Genomic DNA, 22,543 nt, shown 5'->3' on the forward strand with positions numbered 1-22,543 from the left:
CTGCTGGTGATGGCCATGGGACTTGGTCTTGGCCAATGAGATGAGGAACAATCTGATAGAAGAGTTTCTGGGAAAATGTCTGCTTTCCTGATACAAAGGGCAGACCTGGCTAATACCATCCCAGCATCTTTCTTTATGGCTTTCATGAAAATGTGAGGCCTACAGTTACAGTAGCTCTCTTGGACCCTGAAGTAGTAAGCATGAGGAAAAGACCAAGAGAATTGTCGAGACATTGCACCTGACCTTGTCAAGGTAGCTGCCTATCTCCCAATTGCTTGTTATATGAGAAATATAAACCCCTGTTAATTCATATGCTACCTTTATGTGAATTTTAAAAAGATTTCCATTATTGGTTGATACTATACAATCATTAATTAATAATAGTTAATGTTAATTTTCTTAGGTGTGACAATGGTATTGTAGTTCTATAGGTGATTTTTTTTTTCTTAGGAGATGCAAATTTAAGTATTCAGGGATAAAGTGCCATGATGTCTGCAACTTACTTTCAACTAGTTCAGGGGAAAAAAAGTGAATAGATAGAGATAAAGCAAATATGGCAAAATATTAATGATTGATGCATCTAGGTGAAGGGTCTATGGGCATATAAGTCTTTCAGTTTTTGTATGTTTGAAAACTTTAAAATAAAAGTTGGTGGGAAATAAGACACTCTTTTCTCAAGATACTTTACTTCTCCCAGTTAGAAAATTGTCATGATATACTGATTGTGACAGAACAAAACACTTCTGTGCCAGCTGCCAGAATTGTCATCATTATACAAATCACTCATTGTTGGAGTCAACAAAGTTGTAATTGAAATTGAATAAAACACCTCAAGGGAATAAAAGCTGTCTAAGATGTGAATGGCATCCTATTTGTGCAGTGTACAACCTAAGCAATTATACCCAGGAGATTTTCCTACTTGTTTAAGTCACTTTAAATGAGGTATTATGTCACACTCGGCTGAAAACCCTTCTGACATACATGCCCTGTGTGACGGTTAAACCCACCTGCCTCAGATCAGAACATTTGTACACATTAAGACATACAATTTTTTATTCTTCTGCTAAACTGTCTGGCAAGAAGGCTTTTAAAAACATTTACTTTATAAAACAACTTACCAAAAACAGTTCACCCTTTCCTGTGAATAATCAAATTGTACAGCCGAACATTCTCTTAAATCTAGGCTCCGAATTGGTTCTGGTGACTTAAAAAAATAAAAGGGCAAACCGTGTCATCATAAGAGCACACATACAAATCTGTACATCACTTGTTCCCCTAACAAGTCTCCACTATGAGCGACTGTCAACTTTCCTTGCACTACGGGGACTGATTATAGAAAACCTTCCTAAGGGAAGTCACATGCTCATCTGGGGATTGGCTTTTCATGAAACTGGACATTAGGAAGAGATTTTCTTTGTAAATTTAAATTTGGTGGAGATGGATTTTTAACACGTGGAAGGGAGTCATATTTGTCTCCCATGTTTTTAAACATCCACTTACTCAGAAATTTTGTGTAGGAGAGATGAGAAGAGATGAAATAATTTTAAATTTGTTTAATGAAATCGGCATGAGAAATAGACATATTTTTAATAAAGGGGGACACTGCTGCAAGAGACAGTTAATACTGTGGCAAGAGAACAATTCCATTGCCTTAGACGGAGGAAATGATGTCCCCAGTGAGCTAGAGGTTAGCCAGCCTGAGAGAGCCGTGTCTGCGGTACACATCTCGTCTTTGCAAAAGAACACTGCTCATATCAGGAATCAAGAATTCACATCTCCAGTCGTTTATAGGATGTTTCAGGTGCTCATAAGAAAATTTCAGGGATTTTGAAGGCAGACATTTCATCTACAGGGCTTTTTTTTTTAACATCATTATTGGAGTATAATTGCTTTACAGTGTTGTGTTATTTTCTGGTGTATAACAAAGTGAATCAGCTCTACATATACATTTATCCCCATTTCTCCTCCCTCTTGCATCTCTCTCCCACCCTCCTTATCCCACCCCTCTAGGTGGTCACAAAGCACTGAGCTGATCTCCCTGTGCTATGCGGCTGCTTCCCACTAGCTATCTATTTTACATTTGGTAGTGTATACATGTCCATGCCACTCTCTCACTTCATCCCAGCTTACCCTTCCCCCTCCCCGTGTCCATTCTCTACATCTGCCTCTTTATTCCTGTCCTGCCCCTAGGTTCTTCAGAACCACTTTTTTTTTCTTTAGATTCCATATATATGTGTTAGCATACGGTATTTGTTTTTCTCTTTCTGACTTACTTCACTCTGTATGACAGACTCTAGGTCTATCCACCTCACTACAAATAACTGAATTTCGTTTCTTTCTATGGCTGAGTAATATTCCATTGTGTATATGTGCCACATCTTCTTTATCCATTCATTTGTCGATGGACACTTAGGTTGCTTCCATGTCCTGGCTAATGTATATAGAGCTGCAATGAACATTGTGGTACATGACTCTTTTTGAATTATGGTTTTCTCAGGGTATATGCCCAGCAGTGGGATTGCTGGGTCGTATGGTAGTTCTATTTGTAGTTTTTTAACGAACCTCCATATTGTCCTCCATAGTGATACAGGGCTCATTTTTAAAGGGAAAATATATAACCATGTTTCTCACCATCTGGTCTTTGAAGTATTTTAGTTCATTCCTGTGCAAAGTGAACCACCTCGTTTTCCAGGTCTGAAAAAAAAAAAAATTAAAACATGTAGGTTTTGAATACAGGACCACAATATTTGAACTAGATAATTTCCTTTTGTTGTAAAAATACCTAAAAGATTAGATACAATAAAATATTCTTGCGGTGTTGTTTCTGAGGGAAAAACTTTCAAAATAAAACTTAAAATTTTAAAGTTTCAAAAATTCAAATGATTCCATGCATTAAGCTCACAACGAAGGCAAAGATATCAACATTTTTAAACAAGTAAAAAGAAATAACCTATCATAAACATTCAAGGTGATTTATAACAAACTGCTGAAATTTCCATCTTAATAAGACTTAATAATCTTAATAAAACTCCATAATAAAAATAGATATCATTGTTCAGCACCTACTGAGGGCTACATACTATCCTTGGAGGCTTATATACATTATAGCCAATCCCCATACATTGCCAAATACTGGGTTGTCCAAAAAGTTCGTTCGCAGTTTTCTACTATCCTATGGGAAAAACCCGAGCGAACTTTTTGGCCAGCCCAACATTATTATCATTGTTTTACAAATAAGCAGATTGAGGTTTAGGAAGCTCAACCTCATGCTATTCTAAACCTTGCCTAAGAATTCCATGACATTGGTGGAAAAACAGTTGTTACCCACTGCCTCTTTCTTATGTACTAACAGAACACTAATGATGTTGGGTGGCAATGTTCCCAGTTAAAGGAAGTAACTGGATTTAAACATAATGCTATGAACATGAATACTTCCTCTCCTTAGGGAGCATCCAGTCCAGTAGGGACACAAATAACTAAATACTTAGGTTAAATTCAAGCAGGCCAGTATCCTTGAGAGGTTAAGTGTCCTGACTCTTTTTTTTTTTTTTTTTCTTTTGCGTTACGCGGGCCTCTCACTGTTGTGGCCTCTCCCGTTGCGGAGCACAGGCTCCGGACGCGCAGGCCCAGAGGCCATGGCTCACGAGCCCAGCCGCTCCGCGGCATGTGGGATCTTCCCGGACCGGGGCACGAACCCGTGTCCCCTGCATCAGCAGGCGGACTCTCAACCACTGCGCCACCAGGGAAGCCCCATGTGTCCTGACTCTTAAAATGGGAAAGAACAGACACATTCCAGGAAGGTCTTCTTGGCACGTGAAAATGAAATAGAGTAACTTTAAAGGTACAATCACATAAATAGAGGATACCCCCCCCAACTAGTAAAGTCCTACATTTTGTTTTCTTTGGGATTTTATAATATAGTTACATTCATGTCGGTGACGGGGTTTTTGGGGCCTACTGTTAGGTAAACATTTCATCCAATTTTGACTTCTTTTTTGTCAAAAAATCTTAAAAAGCCAAGATATGTGCTTGAGTTAACTTGCTACTTTCACCCTCAATCATTGCATCAAAAGGATTATATGTTTTCTTGGGTAGTAAATGTAGGCTATTCTCATACATTTGGCTTTGCCAAAGAATAGTCAAGTCATTTTCCAGAATTTTGACTAATATTGGCCATAAAGATAAACTCTGGAAACAGGTAAATATTATAACTGGGTCAAAATAAGTAGGTTCTGCTTTTAAAAAAGTCCAAATGAGGGTTGAGCCCCCATGACGTGCTCTCTTTGTGGCTGGCAGCAACGTGCTTCCTTACCTTGACGAGCCCCCCCTGTTTGGTGAGGTAACCTTCTTTGGTGCCCAGCTGAAAAAAGAACGAAACAAGTGAAGCCCAGAACTATCACAACTTTATTTTTGTCTTTCTATTTCTGTCCTATTTTAAAATGAAACACAAGTTTGCCTTTGATCTTTAAGTAATTGCCTCTCAGTTTTCATCTAGGCACTTGAAAATCCTCCCTGTGTTGTGAGAGGCTGTCTTCAGACCAGATCATCTGGCGTGATTCTGTACCAACAGGCAACAATGGACAGATTCTCCTCTAACACGAGTTCGCAGTTTGCAAACAATCAGCCACATCATACCACTCATAAAAGTCGGCATTGGGCAAACTGTGTGTGTGCATCCTAGCTGCTTGCATTGTTGGTGGGGTGTTATGCACATAAATATGTCCACACACACTGACATGGGGTCAGTACCTGGGAAACTCTGGATTAAGAAGGATTTTAATCCTTCAAAGAAGGATTTCTGTACCTCCCGGAGTCTGTTTTATGCTAATATGCTTCATGAATTGTAAAGAAGGAACATTAGAAATAGCATTTTCAACATTTATTTTATCATGTAATTCTCCTTTAAACCCCCTTTTAATTTTTTTGCAGACCGCCTCTTGAGAGCTATAGTCCATGGAACAGATTTTCATGAGTGCAGATTTATTTACACTGGATTCATCCAAAAGGGATTTGAAGTGAGAATGAGTCATTCCTTTTAACTCACTCATCATTAATTCCAGAGTAACAACAACATTACACACTTAGCTGGCACCTACAAAATGTAAGGAATGGTAGGGAACTGTGTGAATAGAAATTTGCATAAAACCAGGACCCTCAGATGAAAAATATTCCAAGTTCATAAATTTCCAAAGAAATTAAATTCCTGGTAAGATGTTATGTTCTAATATAATGTCATAATATATCTTATATTAGTAAGAAAAAATGAATAAAAACTGGGAAATGACTTGTTGATGTCAATGTTTTTTTCCTGGGAGTTTCTAGAGTATGTTTCCCTGAGGCGAATTCTCCCTACCAAATAAAAAGAGGAACAACAAAGAGAGTGAAAACTAGAAATAATATATGACCACTTCCTCTACAGTTCTATGGCATTTAAGTAAGGATGAACTTCCCAGGCGTTCATTTAAATAATGCTAAATAATATTGGTGAATTTGATATCAAATAATCAGCTTGATTTATTTGGACACTAAAAAAATTGAACTGACTGAATTGGGTTTGGGTATTATATTATGGAAATAGAAAAAAAAATTAACATTTTGGATTGTTGAGTCTGCAGAGGCAAAATAATCCAGGGTAAATTGTTTCATAGAAGACTCTGATAGAATTATTTACTAAAATCTTACTAAGGGATATGCTATTCACTCCATCTTACCTCCATCCAAACAATATATTATAAGTCTAGTATCTTTCTAAGGCTTTGATAGATAAATAGAAGTTTGCAGAGAAAGAAGCTGAGAATACCAATTTTATTCATGGCCTCAGGAGGTAAGAAAGGAAACAACTATACAGCAGATTTATGTTTTTAAAAATATATGATCTGTAATAAGAAAGATGTTTATAATAGCCCCAAATTGGACACAACCTAAATATTTTAAAAATAAAGCATTAGCCTGCCTACCCTCCTTTCTACCTGCCTCCCTACCTGCCTTAAATTTAGTCCAAAGCCATCAGGTGGGATGAAGCAAGGCAGGCATCACTGTGAGTGTGTGCAGGGCACTGGTGCACCTTAACACAGGGTGGAGTCAAATCAGGGAACAGAGGGCATCTGTGGGGACAATGGCGGGGGTGGCAGCTCGGTGCCAGGCGTTGAAGCCTGGCAGGGCGAGGAGGGCTTCCGCCCCAGAGGCGTGGAGGTGCCAGCCAGGGCACAGTTTCAGAGCCAAGTCAGGCTACGTGGGCATCTGCAGTAGTGGAGGGAGTGAAAGTAGACAGGCAGTGGGGTTCCTGCCTGGCTGCAATTGGAGATTGATTACATTTGACTGATCAACAAATCAGTGAATGTATTGAAGGTAATGGAATCCATGTTCCTCACTGTGGGGAAAGAGAGTTACAACTATGAAAAGTGAAGAAATTAAAATAAGCCTTGTGGGGCTTCCCTGGTGGCACAGTGGTTGAGAGTCCACCTGCCGATGCAGGGGACACGGGTTCTTGCCCCGGTCCGGGAAGATCCCACATGCCGCGGAGCGGCTAGGCCCGTGAGCCATGGCCGCTGAGCCTGCGCATCCGGAGCCTGCGCTCCGCAACGGGAGAGGCCACAACAGTGAGAGGCCCGCGTACCGCAAAAAAAAAAAAAAAAAAAAAAAGCCTTGTGGAACTGGAGTAGGATTGGAGGTATGGGTGCAAACCCATGGATAGATGATAGATGATAGATAGATAAATAGATAGATAGATAGAACTAGAAAGAAACACAGACAGCAATATAGGTAAGTGTACATATGTATAGACATACATATTTTCCCTAGCTCTGTTCTCAGAGTGGGCTGGGGGAGTGACATTCTGCTAATAATGCAATTGTAGCAACCAGATCTGGATTTCTAAAGTACTACTCTCCAGAAACAGCTAATTGTAGAGCTGGATACAAGAAAAGTACAAGATAAGCCTGGAACAGTTTGCTGTACCAGAAATTAAGAAAATTCTCAAAGAATTATGAGGTTGTATGGATACAAAAAGTCATGTGGAAATAGCTCTTACTGGCCAAAACTGGGGAAATTTGAGGGATGAAAATAAATAATAACAGTCATGATTAGAACCCATGATATAAAAATAATTGGATAAATTCAAAGAATAAAAAGCTTTTCTTTTCAGTAGAATGACAGTCAATAAATGTAAAAGGAATAAGACAACCACAGAATCACCACTTGGCAACAATCACAGTAATAATTAAAGCAGCCAAGAAACATCAATGGATGATAAAATTGGTGGATAAAAGTTTAATGAGGAGCAAGATACTTACTTAGTCTCAAATAATCTCCCCCCAAAATATTTATTAATGACAAAGGGAATAAGATGACTTCAGAGTGAAGAAACCTGGCAGACACCGATTAATTAAGTCATCAAACACACTGGAATAAGACAAACTGAAATCGTGTTCCACTTGACAAGATGCAGTGAGACGTGCAGAGCATCACTTTTGTGGTATTTCTACCAAAAAAATGCAAAACCCAAATCTAATCACAAGGTTACAGCTGGTAAGTTAAAGTTGGGGAACAGTTCTCAAAATAATTAGTCTTTAATATTCAGAAGCGTCAAAGTCACAATATCAAGGAAAAACTGAAGAAGTGTTCCAGAGTGAAAAATACTCAAGAGGCAGGAGAAATAAAAGCAACTTGTGATCTTGGATTGGATCCTTTTGCTCTAAAGGGCCTTACTGGGAAAACTGGTGACGCCTAAATGAGATCTGTGGATGGGACCATGGTGCTGTATCAATGTTAATTTCCTCATTTGAATGGCTCCGTGTGGTCATGAGGCAAATGTCCTTGTGTGTAGGGAATACACACTGAAGTACTGGGGTGATGGCATCATGCAGGGAATTTACTTTCTTTGTATTGTTCTTTCAATTTTTCTATAACTTTGCAATTATTGAAAATAAAAAAATAGTGTGTAAAGTATAATAGAGAATTAACAAAATAAATTATGATATACCCAAATAAAATGTTAAGGAATTTGTTTTAATGATGTTTTAGAAGACTATGTAATGACGTGGAAGATGTTCACAATATATAATTAATTAAACAAGCATATTATAACTCTACAGTGAAGAGTGGGGGAAGATGCCATAATGAAACTGGTTAGTCAATGTTGTCTTAATATTGTTGACAATTCTGTAAAGTTCCTTTTTATGAATACTTCTATTTAAGACATTTCACCTTTGTTTTGAAATCCTTCCCATTTAAGGAGAAAATGTGACACTTGCTGAAAAGCTTGTAAGAAAATCCCTCTTCTGCCACCCCCTTTTTTTCCTTTTAAACCTTCTTTAAATGACAAATCTTCTAGGTTATTAAGGTTGTGAGTTTTTATTTTTGTTTGTTTTTAATGAGCATTTGTCTTTTAGAATAGGATTGTGTGATAATGTTTAAATGGACAAAACCAAACATGACCTTGTGCAGTTAACAAAATATATATATTTATTCTGGAGAAAGACTAGGATAGACACCAAAACTGTAAGAAGAGCTTCAAAGACAGAATACTGGAAAAGCCAGCATGCAAGGGAGGTGTCTAAGAAGAGGAACTGTAAAATGTGCTGAAAAGATAACATAATAAAGACAGAAAGAGGTTGCAGAAGCAAAGGAAACAGAATTTTTAGAGGAAGAGAGTTCTTAAAAATGTCAAATACCACAAAAAGGAAGCTAAGGAAGCTAATGAGCTAACGTTTGAGATAAGCTCTGGTCTATGTCAAGCACTCGACATATATTATCTCCCTTAAACTCTACTAACATAACTAACTGGTGGTTTGCAGTCCCCAGGTCCAAAACGACACCTCCTTCCCATCCCCCACTCCTCCACAATCTCAGCCATCTCAGTAAACAGCAGGAGTGTTTACTCCGTTGCTCATTCCTTCACACGCTACATTCAATACATCAGTAAATCTTGTTTCTTCTACCTTTGAAACACATCGTGAAGTTGACCAGTTCTATGCCTTCCTCCTGTTCTAACTACTATCCTTATTCCCCTCTCTGGTTTCAACTACCCTGGTCTCTCACCAGGACGGTTGTCACAGCCTCCTAACTGGTCTCCTTGCCTCCAACTTTGCCCCGACTCCATTTTCAACTTAGTAGTGAAAATTATCCTTTAAAAAATTTTAAAACTTAAACAACTTTTGTTACTCAAACTCCCATGATTTTTTTAATCAACGCTTAGAAAAAAAATTAAGTCTCTACCTTATCCTACAAGGCCTTTGTGTTGTGTAAGGAAGGGACAATTAGCATTTTGGGTAATTCTTCATCATGTGTTGTGGGATATTTAGCCTCCATGACCCCTGCCCATTGTTGGAAAATTCTCCAGGGGTCTCTTGTGTTTCTCCATGTCTTATGAGCAAGGCACCAACAGCCCTTTGTCCCACACCAATTTTTAAAGCATATTTGTATAGCAGACAGCCTGAAAAGATAGAAATAGTGCTCCCTTCAGAGGAAAAGACAGACAAGCAGAAACCTTTTGTCTTTCAACACCTGTGAAACTGTGGCAGGCGAACTTGTTAGCTGACAAGAGGGTAAAGTCCCAGACCCTTCACAGCTCCAGACACCCACTAATGCTGGCAGTGCTCCAGAGCATTGTGACAACTGAAATGCTCATCAATTTCCAAACACTCAGCTGGGTGGCACTGCGCTTTGAGAACTCCATTGGCTACATGATCTGACCCCTCATCACCCCAATAATCTCATCTCCTACCACTTTCCCTCTAGCTTACTTCATGCCAGTTGCTAGATCTTCTTACTAGTCTTTAAACAGCCTCAATTTAGTTCCCATCTCGAGGCTTTTGTCCTGATCTCTGCCTGCAATGCTCTTCTACATCCTGACCTGAGTCATTCCTTCCCTTCTGTGAAGCCTCTGCTCTAACGTCACCTCCCCCTAGAGGCCTCCCTTGCTTCCCTCTCCTCCCCTTATCCTACTTTTTCTTTTTATGACCTGTTAGTATCTGGGTTTATAATATTCTATTGATGATTGTCTGTGGTCCCCCTACTACAGTGTGAGCTCAGTGAGGGCAGAACCTAACTTATTCCCAACTCTCCAGTGCTTAAAACAGTCCTGGGTGCATTGTAGGCACTTTTTTAAAAGTTTGTTAAATAAATGAATCAGTTAAATTTCATCCTATCTCAGAAGCCCGATCCTATGTTGTGTATAAAATATATAAATCGTAATTTCCCCAAATGCAGTTTTGCAGAAACATCTACATTTCTCAGCAATAAGACACTTATTTTCATTTTCACTTTAAGCAAGTTCTTTTTCCTGTAAATAGCACTTAATCCTCTTCCTCCACTGCCAGAACTTGTGCAAAAACCCCATCCCCAAAGGAGAAGGCAGATGTCTAGAAGCCCTCAGAGCTCTCAGGTTGGGGTGGAGGGGCAGTATCATATGTGCATGGGAGTAATCAATCAAGGCTGTGAACTCTTGCGCTCAGCAAGGGACAAGAGCTTCTAATCAGACTAGAACTGGTTCCCCAGCAGGCTGGTCCAGTTATCAATCATTCCTTAGTGAGGAATAGTGTGACTGCAAAATCCACTAGAAAACCTTTATAGTTTTCTGTCTATATCAATACACAATAAATTCATGGACCTCTCATTATGCAGTGTGAGTGCAGACATTTTCAACTATCCACTCATCACTGTTTTAAAAACTCCATTATACAGAACCTTTTGTGTATATTCATATTTGAATACTTGGGCAGGTGGATCCATCTGATACCTGGAGCGAGCATAGAAGGTAAGCAATAAGGCTTGCAGAATTTGATCTCAAGAGGGCTGTATCTACCTCAGTATGCTGTGTCTCATGCTTACACCAACTCCACAAATTAGGTCTTATCTGCATTTTACTGTTGAAAAATGATGCACGTAGTAGGGTATGGTTCCATTGACCTTGAGTGGAGATCTTTAGGGGAAGGTAACAGATGAGAATGTAAAGTTTAACTGAGAGTACAAATAAAAACACTGTTAAAGTGATGGGTGGTGGGGTAAGGATCGTAAAGAGGAAGGTTAGGAAGAGTCCCGTCGACTGGAAAACAAAGAATTGGTTAGAGGGTAGACCTTAATGTGTTCTTTGGTCCGTTTTGACTTGGGACTATTTATTGTCTTGCTTTCCTAAATTTCTCTAGTTCTGAGGTCTTATACTTGCCCTTCTAACTCTAACAAAGCTAAAACATCTTTCTCAACCAATTTCCAGAATTTTTATTTTTGAGTAGATGTAGCATAGTACCAATGTAATATGTCGTGAACCTGGCTAGGCTATAAAGCTATGAAGACAGGCTATGATTCCTGTCCCGGGAAGTGTCAGGCTCCTGGAGAGGGCAGACAGCTTGTAGGTAGTCAGCCCCCAGTATGATGCTTCCAGGTAAAGGTGAGCCGAGGGTGCACAGAGGAGGGGCATTTTAGAGGAAGCTAAGAGGGGTCCAAGAAGGCTTCCTGGAAGAGACTGATCCCGGATGCAAGTCTCTAAGGATGAGAGGACAGTAGCAGTGTTGGCAGCATTTCTGATGTAGGGAGGGGAGGAGGAGAACAGCTGTGGAGACAGGTGGAGTCCATAGCGTGAGGGTAGGAGGAGCATGAGGTCAGGCCAGAGAGGTGAGCAGGTTCCAGGCGGATGAAGACAGTGGGCACCACCGAAGGATGTTAAGCAGGGAGGTCCCATGGCAAATCTACTTCTTAGGAGAGTTGTCTCTGCTGACGGGGTAGAGAAAGTACTGCAAAGACAAGAAGGTCACGCATGTTTTAACATAATTTGTAACTGAACATCTTCAAGCATAATGGTTGCCGTCTAGAACTATTTCTTGAGATTTCATTTGGGTGTTGTCCTCTTTATCATCGGCACACATCCAGATGTCTTATACCAGAGCATGTAGCCAACGAGGAAGAGGGAAAGGATAGGCGAGCGCTGCGCATGATGAAGGGAAAAGGGTGCTGGAGAAGAATCTTTGCAGGGTCACAGCTCCCAGAACAAACGTAAACGGACTGAGGAGAACAACGAAAGCCCCAGTTACACTGAAACTGAACAGTGGCTCACACGCTGCCAAGAAATGCAAGTGTCTTCTGTCTGTACCCTTCATTCAGTGAAGGCAAAAAAGGCCAGGAAAAAATTACATCCTGAGAGATTACGGCCAAGGTGGAGAATCTTTTTCTTCCATAGAAAGTTGAAATGTAAAAGAAGATTTTTCTATTCTTAATTTAAGAAATTTGTAGAATAACAGTTTAGTCAACTGTGTGACCATAAACATCTCTGGCCCATTCTACCACGAACTTCTTTGGTGAAGTAAGGCCGGGATTTAAGTGCCATTCCCGAAGTCTTTAAAATCCTATCACTGAAGGGAGACCTTCAAGATGGCGAACAGGTAAGACGCGGAGATCACCTTCCTCTCCACAAATACACCAGAACTACATCTACACGTGGAACAACTCCTACAGAACACCTACTGAACGCTGGCAGGAGACTTCAGACCTCCCAAAAGGCAAGAAACTCCCCACGTACCTGGGTAGGGCAAAAGAAAAAAGAAAAAACAGAGACAAAGAATAGGGACGGGACATGCGCCAGTGGGAGGCAGCCATGAAAGAGGAAAGGTTTCCACACACTAGGAAGGCCCTTCGCGGGCGGAGACTGTGGGTGGCGGAGCGGGGGAAGCTTCAGAGCCGCGGAGGAGAGCGCAGCCACAGGGGTACGGAGGGCAAAGAGGAGAGATTCCCGCACAGAGGGTCTGTGCCGACCGGCACTCACCAGCCCGAGAGGCTTGTCTGCTCACCCGCTGGGGCGGGCGGGGGCTGGAGGTGAGGCTCGGGCTTCAGTCGGAGCGCAGGGAGAGGACTGGGGTTGGCAGCGTGAACACAGCCTGAAGGGGTTAGTGTGCCACGGCTGGCTGGGAGGGAGTCCGGGAAAAAGTCTGGAGCTGCCGAACAGGCAAGAGACTTTTTCTTGCCTCTTTGTTTCCTGCTGCGCGAGGAGAGAGGATTCAGAGCGCTGCTTAAAGGAGCTCCAGAGACGGGCGCGAGCCACGGCTATCAGCGCGGACCCCAGAGACGGGCATGAGATGCTAAGGCTGCTGCTGCAGCACCAAGAAGCCTGTGAACAACCACAAGTCACTCTCCACACCTCCCCTGCCGGGAGCCTGTGCAGCCCGCCACTGCCTGGGTCCCGTGATACAGGGACAACTTCCCCGGGAGAACGCACGGCGGGCCCCAGGCTGGTGCAACGTCATGCCGGCCTCTGCTGCCGCAGGATCACCCTGCACTCCGTACCCCTCCCTTCCCCGGCCTGAGTGAGCCAGAGCCCCGGAAGCAGCTGCTCCTTTAACCCCGTCCTGTCTGAGCGGGAAGAGATGCCCTCAGGCGACCTACACGCAGAATCAGGTCCAAATCCAAAGCTGAACCCCAGGAGCTGTGCGAACAAAGAAGAGAAAGGGAAATCTCTCCCAGCAGCCTCAGGGGCAGCGGATTAAATCTCCACAATCAACTTGATGTGCCCTGCATCTGTGGAATGCCTGAATAGACAATGAATCATCCCAAATTGAGGCTGGGGGTTTGGGGAGCAAGGATATATATTTTTTTTCTCCTTTTTTCTCTTTTTATGAGTGTGTATGTGTATGCTTCTGTGTGAGATTTTGTCTGTATAGCTTTGCTTTTAACATTTGTCCTAGAGTTCTGTCTGTCTGGTTTTTTTATTCGTTTTTTTTTTTTTAGTATAGTTTTTAGTGCTTGTTATCATTGGCAAATTTGTTTCTTTGTTTGGTTGCTCTCTTCTCTCTTTCTTTCTTCTTTTTCTTTTTTTCTTTTTAATAATAATTTTTATTTTAATAACTGTATTTTATTTTATTTTATTTTTTTCCTTCTTTCTCGCTTTTTTCCCCCCTTTTCTTCTGAGCCATGTGGCCAACAGGGTATTGGGGCTTCAGCCAGTTGTCAGGCCTGTGCCTCTGAGGGGGGAGAGCAGAGTTCAGGACATTGGTCCACCATAGACCTCCCAGCTCCACGTAATATCAAATGGCAAAAGCTCTCCCAGAGATCTCCATCTCAACGTTAAGACCCAGCTCCACTCAACACCAGCAAGCTACAGTGCTGGACACCCTATGCCAAACAACTAGCAAGACAGGAACACAACCCCACCCATTAGCAGAGAGGCTGCCTAAAATCATAAAAACGTCACAGACACCCCAAAACACACCACCAGACACAGACCTGCCAACCAGAAAGACAAGATCCAGCCTCATCCACCAGAACACAGGCACTAATCCCCTCTACCAGGAAGCCTACACAACCCACTGAACCAACCTTAGCCACCGGGGGCAGACACCAAAAACAACAGGAACTATGAACCTGCAGCCTGCGAAAAGGACACGCCAAACACAGTAGCTTAAGCAAAATGAGAAGACAGAGAAACACACAGCAGATGAAGGAGCAAGATAAAAACCCACCAAACCAAACAAATGAAGAGGAAATAGGCAGTCTGCCTGAAAAAAGAATTCAGAGTAATGATAGTAAAGATGATCCAAAATATTGGAAATAGAATGGAGAAAATAGAAGAAACGTTTAACAAGGACCTAGAAGAACTAAAGAGCAAACAAACAATGATGAACAACGCAATAAATGAGATTTAAAATTCTCAAGAAGGACTCAATAGCGGAATAACTGAGGCAGAAGAATGGATAAGTGACCTGGAAGATAAAATAGTGGAAATAACTACTGCAGAGAAGAATAAAGATAAAACAATGAAAAGAATTGAGGACAGTCTCAGGGACCTCTAGGACAACATTAAATGCACCAACATTTGAATAATAGGGGTCCCAGAAGAAGAAGAGAAAAAGAAAGTGACTGAGAAAATATTTGAAGAGATTATAGTTGAAAACTTCCCTAATATGGGGAAAGAAATAGTCAATCAAGTCTAGGAAGCACAGAGTCCCATACAGGATAAATCCGAGGAGAAACACGCCAAGATACATATTAGTCAAACTATCAAAAATTAAATACAAAGAAAAAATATTAAAAGTAGCAAGTGAAAAACAACAAATAATATACAAGGTAATCCCCATAAGGTTAAAAGCTGATCTTTCAGCAGAAACTCTGCAAGACAGAAGGGAGTGGCAGGACATATTTAAAGGGATGAAAGGGAAAAACCTACAACCAATATTACTCTACTCAGCAAGGATCTCATTCAGATTCGACGGAGAAATTAAAACCTTTACAGACAAGCAAAAGCTAAGAGAATTCAGCACCACCAAACTAGCTTTACAACAAATGCTAAAGGAACTTCTCCAGGCAGGAAACACAAGAGAAGGAAAGGACCTACAATAATAAACCCAAAACAATTAAGAAAATGGTAATAGAAACATACATATCGATAATTACCTTAAATGTAAATGGATTAAATGCTCCCACCAAAAGACATAGACTGGCTGAATGGATACAAAAACAAGACTCATATATATGCTGTCTACAAGAGACCCACTTCAGACCAAGGGACACATACAGACTGAAAGTGAGGGTATGGAAAAAGATATTCCATGCAAATGGAAATCAAAAGAAAGCTGGAGTAGCAATTCTCATATCAGACAAACTAGACTTTAAAATAAAGACTATTACAAGAGACAAAGAAGGACACTACATAATGATCAAGGGATCAATCCAAGAAGAAGATATAACCATTGTAAATATTTATGCAACCAACACAGGAGTACCTCAGTACTTAAGGCTAATGTTAACAGCCATAAGAGGGGAAATCAATAATAACACAATCATAGTAGGGACTTTAACACCCCACTTTCACCAATGGACAGATCATCCAAAATGAAAATAAATAAGGAAACACAAGCTTTATATGACACATTAAACAAGATGGACTTAATTGATATTTATAAAACATTCCATCCAAAGACAACAGAATACACTTTCTTCTCAAGTGCTCATGGAACATTCTCCAGGGTACATCATATTTTGGGTCACAAATCAAGCCTCTGTAAATTTAAGAAAATTGAAATCATATCAAGTATCTTTTCCAACCACAATGCTATGAGACTAGATATCAATTACAGGAAAGAAATGTGTAAAACATACAAACACATGCAGGCTAAACCATACACTACTTAAAAACCAAGAGATCACTGAAGAAATCAGAGGAAATCAAAAAATACCTAGAAACAAATGACAATGAAAACGCGATGACCCAAAACCTATGGGATGCAGCAAAAGCAGTCCTAAGAGAGAAGTTTAAAGCAATACAATCCTACCTCAAGAAACAAGAAACATCTCAAATAAACAACCTAACCTTACACCTAAAGCAATTAGAGAAAGAACAAAAAAACCCCAAAGTTAGCAGAAGGAAAGAAATCATAAAGATCAGATCAGAAATAAATGAAAAAGAAATGAAGGAAAGAACAGCAAAGATCAATAAAACTAAAAGCTGGTTCTTTGAGAAGATAAACAAAATTGATAAACCACTAGCCAGACTCATCAAGAAAAAAAGGGAGAAGACTCAAATCAATAGAATTAGAAATGAAAAAGGAGAAGTAACAACTGACACTGCAGAAATACAAAGGATCATGAGAGATTACTACAAGCAACTATATGCCAATAAAATGGACAACCTGGAAGAAATGGACAAATTCTTAGAAAAGCACAACCTTCCAAGACTGAACCAGGAAGAAATAGCAAATATGAACAAACCAATCACAAGCACTGAAACTGAAACTGTGATTTAAAATCTTCCAACAAACAAAAGCCCAGGACCAGATGGCTTCACAGTCGAATTCTATCAAACATTTAGAGAAGAGGTAATGCCTATCCTTCTCAAACTCTTCTAAAATATAGCAGAGGGAGGAACACTCCTAAACTCATTGTACGAGGCCACCATCACCCTGGTACCAAAACCAGATGAAGATGTCGCAAAGAAAGAAAACTACAGGCCAATATCACTGATGAACATAGATGCAAAAATCCTCAACAAAATACTAGCAAGCAGAATCCAACAGCACATTAAAAGGCTCATACACCATGGTCAAGTGGGGTTTATCCCAGGAATGCAAGGATTCTTCAATATATACAAATCAATCAATGTGATACACCATATTAACAAATTGAAGGACAAAACCATATGATCATCTCAATAGACGCAGAAAAAGCCTTTGACAAAATTCAACACCCATTTATGATAAAAAAAAAAAACCCCTCCAGAAAGTAGGTATAGGGGGCACTTACTTCAACATAATAAAGGCCATATATGACAAACCCACAACCAACATCATTCTCAATGGTGAAAAACTGAAACCATTTCCACTAAGATCAGGAACAAGACAAGGTTGCCCACTCTCACCACTATTATTCAACATAGTTTTGGAAGTTTTAGCCACAGCAATCAGAGGAGAAAAAGAAATAACAGGAATCCAAATCGGAAAAGAAGAAGTAAAGCTGTCACTGTTTGCAGATGACATGATACTATATAGAGAGAATCCTAAAGACGCTACCAGAAGACTACTAGAGCTAATCAATGAATTTGGTAAAGTAGCAGGATACAAAATTAATGCACAGAAATCTCTTGCATTCCTATACACTAATGATGAAAAATCTGAAAGAGAAATTAAGGAAACACTCCCATTTACCATTGCAACAAAAAGAATAAAATACCTAGGAATAAACCTACCTAAGGAGACAAAAGACCTGTATGCAGAAAATTATGACACTGTTGAAAGAAATTAAAGATGATACAAACAGACAGAGAGATATACCATGTTCTTGGATTGGAATAATCAACATTGTGGAAATGACTCTACTACCCAAAGCAATCTACAGATTCAAAGCAATCCCTATCAAACTACCAATGGCATTTTTCACAGAACTAGAACAAAAAATTTCACAATTTGTATGGAAACACAAAAGACCCTGAATAGCCAAATCAACCTTGAGAAAGAAAAACGGAGCTGCAGGAATCAGGCTCCCTGACTTCAGACTATACTACAAAGCTACAGTAATCAAGACAGTATGGTAGTGTCACAAAAACAGAAATATAGATCAATTGAACAGGATATAAAGCTCAGAGATAAACCCACGGTCATATGGTCACCTTATCTTTGATAAAGGAGGCAAGAATATACAATGGAGAAAAGACAGCCTCTTCAATAAGTGGTACTGGGAAAACTGGACAGCTACATGTAAAAGAATGAAATTAGAACCCTCCCTAACACCATACACAAAAATAAAGTCAAAATGGATTAAAGACCTAAATGTAAGGCCAGACACTATAAAACTCTTAGAGGAAAACATAGGCAGAACACTCTATGACATAAATCACAGCAAGATCCTTTTTGACCCACCTCCTAGAGAAATGGAAGTAAAAAAAAATTAACAAATGGGACCTAATGAAACTTAAAATCTTTTGCACAGCAAAGGAAACCATAAACGAGATGAAAAGACAACCCTCAGAATGGGAGAAAATATTTGCATTTTAAGCAACTGACAAAGCATTAATCTCCAAAATTTACAAGCAGCTCATGCAGCTCAGTATCAAAAAAATAAACAACTCAACCCAAAAATGGGCAGAGGACCTAAATAGACATTTCTCCAAAGAAGATATACAGATTGCCAACAAACACATGAAAGGATGCTCAGCATCAGTAATCATTAGAGAAATGCAAATCAAAACTACAATGAGGTATCACCTCACACCAGTCAGAATGGCCATCATCAAAAGATCTACAAACAATAAATTCTGGAGAGGGTGTGGAGAAAAGGGAATCCTCCTGTATTGTTGGTGGGAATGTAAATTGATACAGACACTATGGAGAACAGTATGGAGTTTCCTTAGAAAACTAAAAATAGAACTACCATATGACCCAGCAATCCCACTGCTGGGCATATACCCTGAGAAAACCATAATTCAAAAAGAGTCATGTACCACAATGTTCATTGCAGCTCTATTTACATTAGCCAGGACATGGAAGCAACCTAATTGTCCATTGACAAATGAATGGATAAAGAAGATGTGGCACATATATACAACGGAATATGACTCAGCAATAAAAAGAAACAAAACTGAGTTATTTGTAGTGAGGTGGATGGACCTAGAGTCTGTCATACAGAGTGAAGTAAGTCAGAAAGAGAAAAACAAATACCGTATGCTAACAAATATATATGGCGTCTAAAAAAATGAAAGTGGTTATGAAGAACCTAGAGGCAGGACAGGAATAAAGACACAGACGTAGAGAATGGTCTTGAGGGCACAGGGAGGGGGAAGGGTAAGTTGGGACGAAATGAGAGAGTGGCATGGACTTACATACACTACCAAATGTGAAATAGCTAGTGGGAAGCAGCTGCATAACACAGGGAGATCAGTTGGGTGCTTTGTGACCACCTAGAGGGGTGGGATAGGGAGGGTGGGAGGGAGATGCAAGAGGGAGGGAATATGGGGATATATGTATACGTATAGCTGATTCACTTTGTTATACAGCAGAAACTAACACACCATTGTAAAGCAATTATACTCCAATAACGATGTTTAAAAAAAAAATCCTATCACTATCGCATTGTAATTTTTTACAATTTACCCTGGACCAGACGAACTGAGTCATAGGCTTTGAACCTTATGTTCCTTTCCAGCTTTTATATCCCAAGTTAGAATTTTTATGTGAACAAATGTATTTGTAAAAGTGTGTAACTGCTACCGCTTTTAGACAGTGAGCCTGTGGGTAGATTGATGGCCACTTACAGAAGGGGCGGTGGGCACGAGGTCGTTTTCTGTTCTTCCCGTCTGCATTGCTGTGTGAACCCGGACGGATTCATAAATGGATGGTTCTTCCACTTTTCTTGGATAGGGATGTTTCAGAACAATCAGAGTGCCTGAATGAAGACAAAAATCCATAAGTAGAATCCCCAGAAATAAGGTCCAAATGCTAACAACTGGATAACTGTGGCTGAATTGTAAAGTCTCTTGTTTTTTCATGGATTCACTTACTCATTTTCTCAACATGTATCGAGTATGAACTACATGCCAGGCACTTAAGCCAGTCGCTGGAGATACAAAGCGGGATGAGGCTTCCTCGTGCTGGGACAGAGCTAGCAATGAACATAGTTATTTAACTGCACGGGGTGATGAGACCAACGTCGGCCACATGAACCAAGCATGCTGGGAGCCTATGTGGTAACTGCTTTTTAGGTGCTTTTTCTACCCTGGTGGCAGGGTAGAAATAGTACCACAGAGACAAAAAAGGTCATGCATAAGAAGAGCCTTTCTATGGAATGCTTCAGAAACTGTTTCTTAGGGGAGGCAACACTGTTCTAGACATTAAAGCTGTAACTAGAGGTTTTCCAGGTGGGCTTTACAAAAGCCATGCAAACAAAACTAACCAAATACTCTGGGTATAGGAGGATTTATTCCATTGCCCTACTTCTCACTAGTTTCAGAACAACTTGCAACAAATCAGTGGACCTGAAAAATATGAGCTCGTAGCATTTTCCGTAGTATCTCCTACCACCCGATAAACAGTTGGAGGAAATGAAATCTTTGCTTTTATTTAGTGAACATGAAGTGAATAGGCTGGGGCTCCTGTGTGATTACCTTCACTTCCATCTGGAGGAGGGGGGGTCCCGGCAGAAAAAGGGTCCCCCCAGGGGCCAGGCATTGGGAGCTTGGGCGAGTCATTCAGAGGGCTGAGCGCTTTCAGCTCAACATTGACATTTCCCCCTTCTGCATCCTTCCCTTTCTCCGGTCAATCAGTCAGTCAGAAACTAGAAACTGACTACAAAAAGACTAAGATAAGGGTTTTCTCCCCTTTGCTATGGCTTCTTGCTTTTTTAATTTCACTCAGATCTTTTATACGGCAGGCCCAGGATTGTACCAGATACTGGGGGAGGTGCAAAGAATTCAGTAATTCATTCAACAAATATTTACTGAGCTCTACTAAGTGCCAGGCACTTGCCTAGGCCCTGGAGATACGGCAACAGACAAAGGAGATGTAGCGTCTGCTCTCATGGCAGGGGAGACAGAAAAAAATTTGAAGAAAAGAATATGTCAAGTGGGAGAATCGAATGAAAACCCTAACAGAGCAATGTCAAGGAACAGAGAGCGAAAAGAGAGGATTTGGCGAGGGTGGTATTTATATCAGGTCAGGGAAGCCTTCTTAGACAGGGTGACAGAAAGCTCATAGAAAGTATAGACCTTGAATTGCAGTAAGAAAGAGACAAGGAGGAAAGGAAAATACCTCCTCTGCAGTTAAAAAGCCCTTAATAATGATAAACCTACAAACAAAGCAAAACCTTTCTGTGAGGCTTGAGTACATACAACCTACTGACTGCAAAAACAGAACCGTGCCTTCTGATACCTGGGCCCAGATAGTGCCCTGCTGTAAAGTGAAAAGGAGCATTGAAAGCAGCCAAAAGAGGGCTCTAATCTGGGCCCCAAAACAATACCCTCCTCCTCTCTCTGTACCCAATTCACCTCAGGAACCCTGGGAACACAGTGAAAAATGGCTTTTGCAGTTTTGAGAAGCTCCAGTACTGCTCATGCACATTGTCTGTACTCCCTTTTGTCAATGTGATTCTTTCATGAGAACAGATCCAGTCATATCAGGACAAGGGGCCAGTTACAGGTTTACAGTCATAATGAAAGCAGCAACACCTAAATCAAGAGCAGCCGTTATGCAGGCTCAGGGACATTGTGGATGCACCTGTGACATGGCAGATGCTTGGTGAATTTGGGGCTGGCTTCTAAGTGACCTACCCCAGAGAAACACCTCCTGGCAGCCACCTAGGCATCAATGGAAAGAGCAACCATGGCCACTCAGCACCTGTTGACTTTGGACATTCTATCACAAGCTTCTGTTGCTTCCTCTGACAAGTGAGCATAATTACGCTTTCTTCATGATGCTGCTTTAAGCACCAAATAAAGAAGTGTTTGTGAAAGGAGTATAAAAATGCTCGATGTTGTTATGCTTTGATATAGAGTATTTTTAAATCCTTGAGTGAAATTCCAATGAATGCCATCTTTGGGAATGTGGATTTTAAAATAAGTTAAGAAAGACCTAAGTGTAACGATGTGCTAAGAATAAAAATGGCAGTAGTTTGGTAGGCACTGACGACATAGCGCTAAGACAAACAGGTGCCTCTTAAACACTTCATCTGACAATGGAGGAGAGGGGGACCAGAGCTCAGGGCTCAAAGCAGCTCACAAATAAGAAGAGAAGGGCTTCCCTGGTGGCGCAGTGGTTGAAAGTCCGCCTGCCGATGCAGGGGACACGGGTTCGTGCCCCGGTCCGGGAAGATCCCACATGCCGCGGAGCGGCTGGGCCCGTGAGCCATGGCCGCTGGGCCTGTGCGTCCGGAGCCTGTGCTCCGCAACGGGAGAGGCCACAGCAGTGAGAGGCCCGCGTACCGCAAAAAAAAAAAAAAGAAAGAAAAGAAAAGAAATGTGAAATCTTGTGCTTCATCTTCAAAGTTGATGCTAAATTATCATCCTTTTCCGTATGCTTAATATGAAAATAATATTTAAAATGATACCCAAGTAAGATGCACCTGGTCAATCCTCTGTCCT

The 22,543-nt window shown here is 40.7% G+C and overlaps 1 protein-coding gene across 2 annotated transcripts in view; it reads right to left on the reverse strand.

The window, feature by feature from the left end:
- Window positions 1-22,543, reverse strand: part of DAPP1 (dual adaptor of phosphotyrosine and 3-phosphoinositides 1) — a gene marked incomplete at both ends in the record, with an annotated part of 60,840 nt that overhangs the window by 3,095 nt on the left and 35,202 nt on the right. For both annotated transcript variants that reach the window (XM_079700306.1, XM_079700307.1), the window contains 4 exons: window positions 1,119-1,204; window positions 2,632-2,694; window positions 4,313-4,360; window positions 19,724-19,854. In XM_079700306.1, the coding sequence (XP_079556432.1) occupies window positions 1,119-1,204; window positions 2,632-2,694; window positions 4,313-4,360; window positions 19,724-19,854 (328 nt within the window). The remainder of the gene's footprint in view (window positions 1-1,118; window positions 1,205-2,631; window positions 2,695-4,312; window positions 4,361-19,723; window positions 19,855-22,543) is intronic.

Source organism: Hyperoodon ampullatus (genome assembly GCF_949752795.1).
Source record: "Hyperoodon ampullatus genome assembly, chromosome: 1".
NCBI lineage: Eukaryota > Metazoa > Chordata > Mammalia > Artiodactyla > Ziphiidae > Hyperoodon > Hyperoodon ampullatus.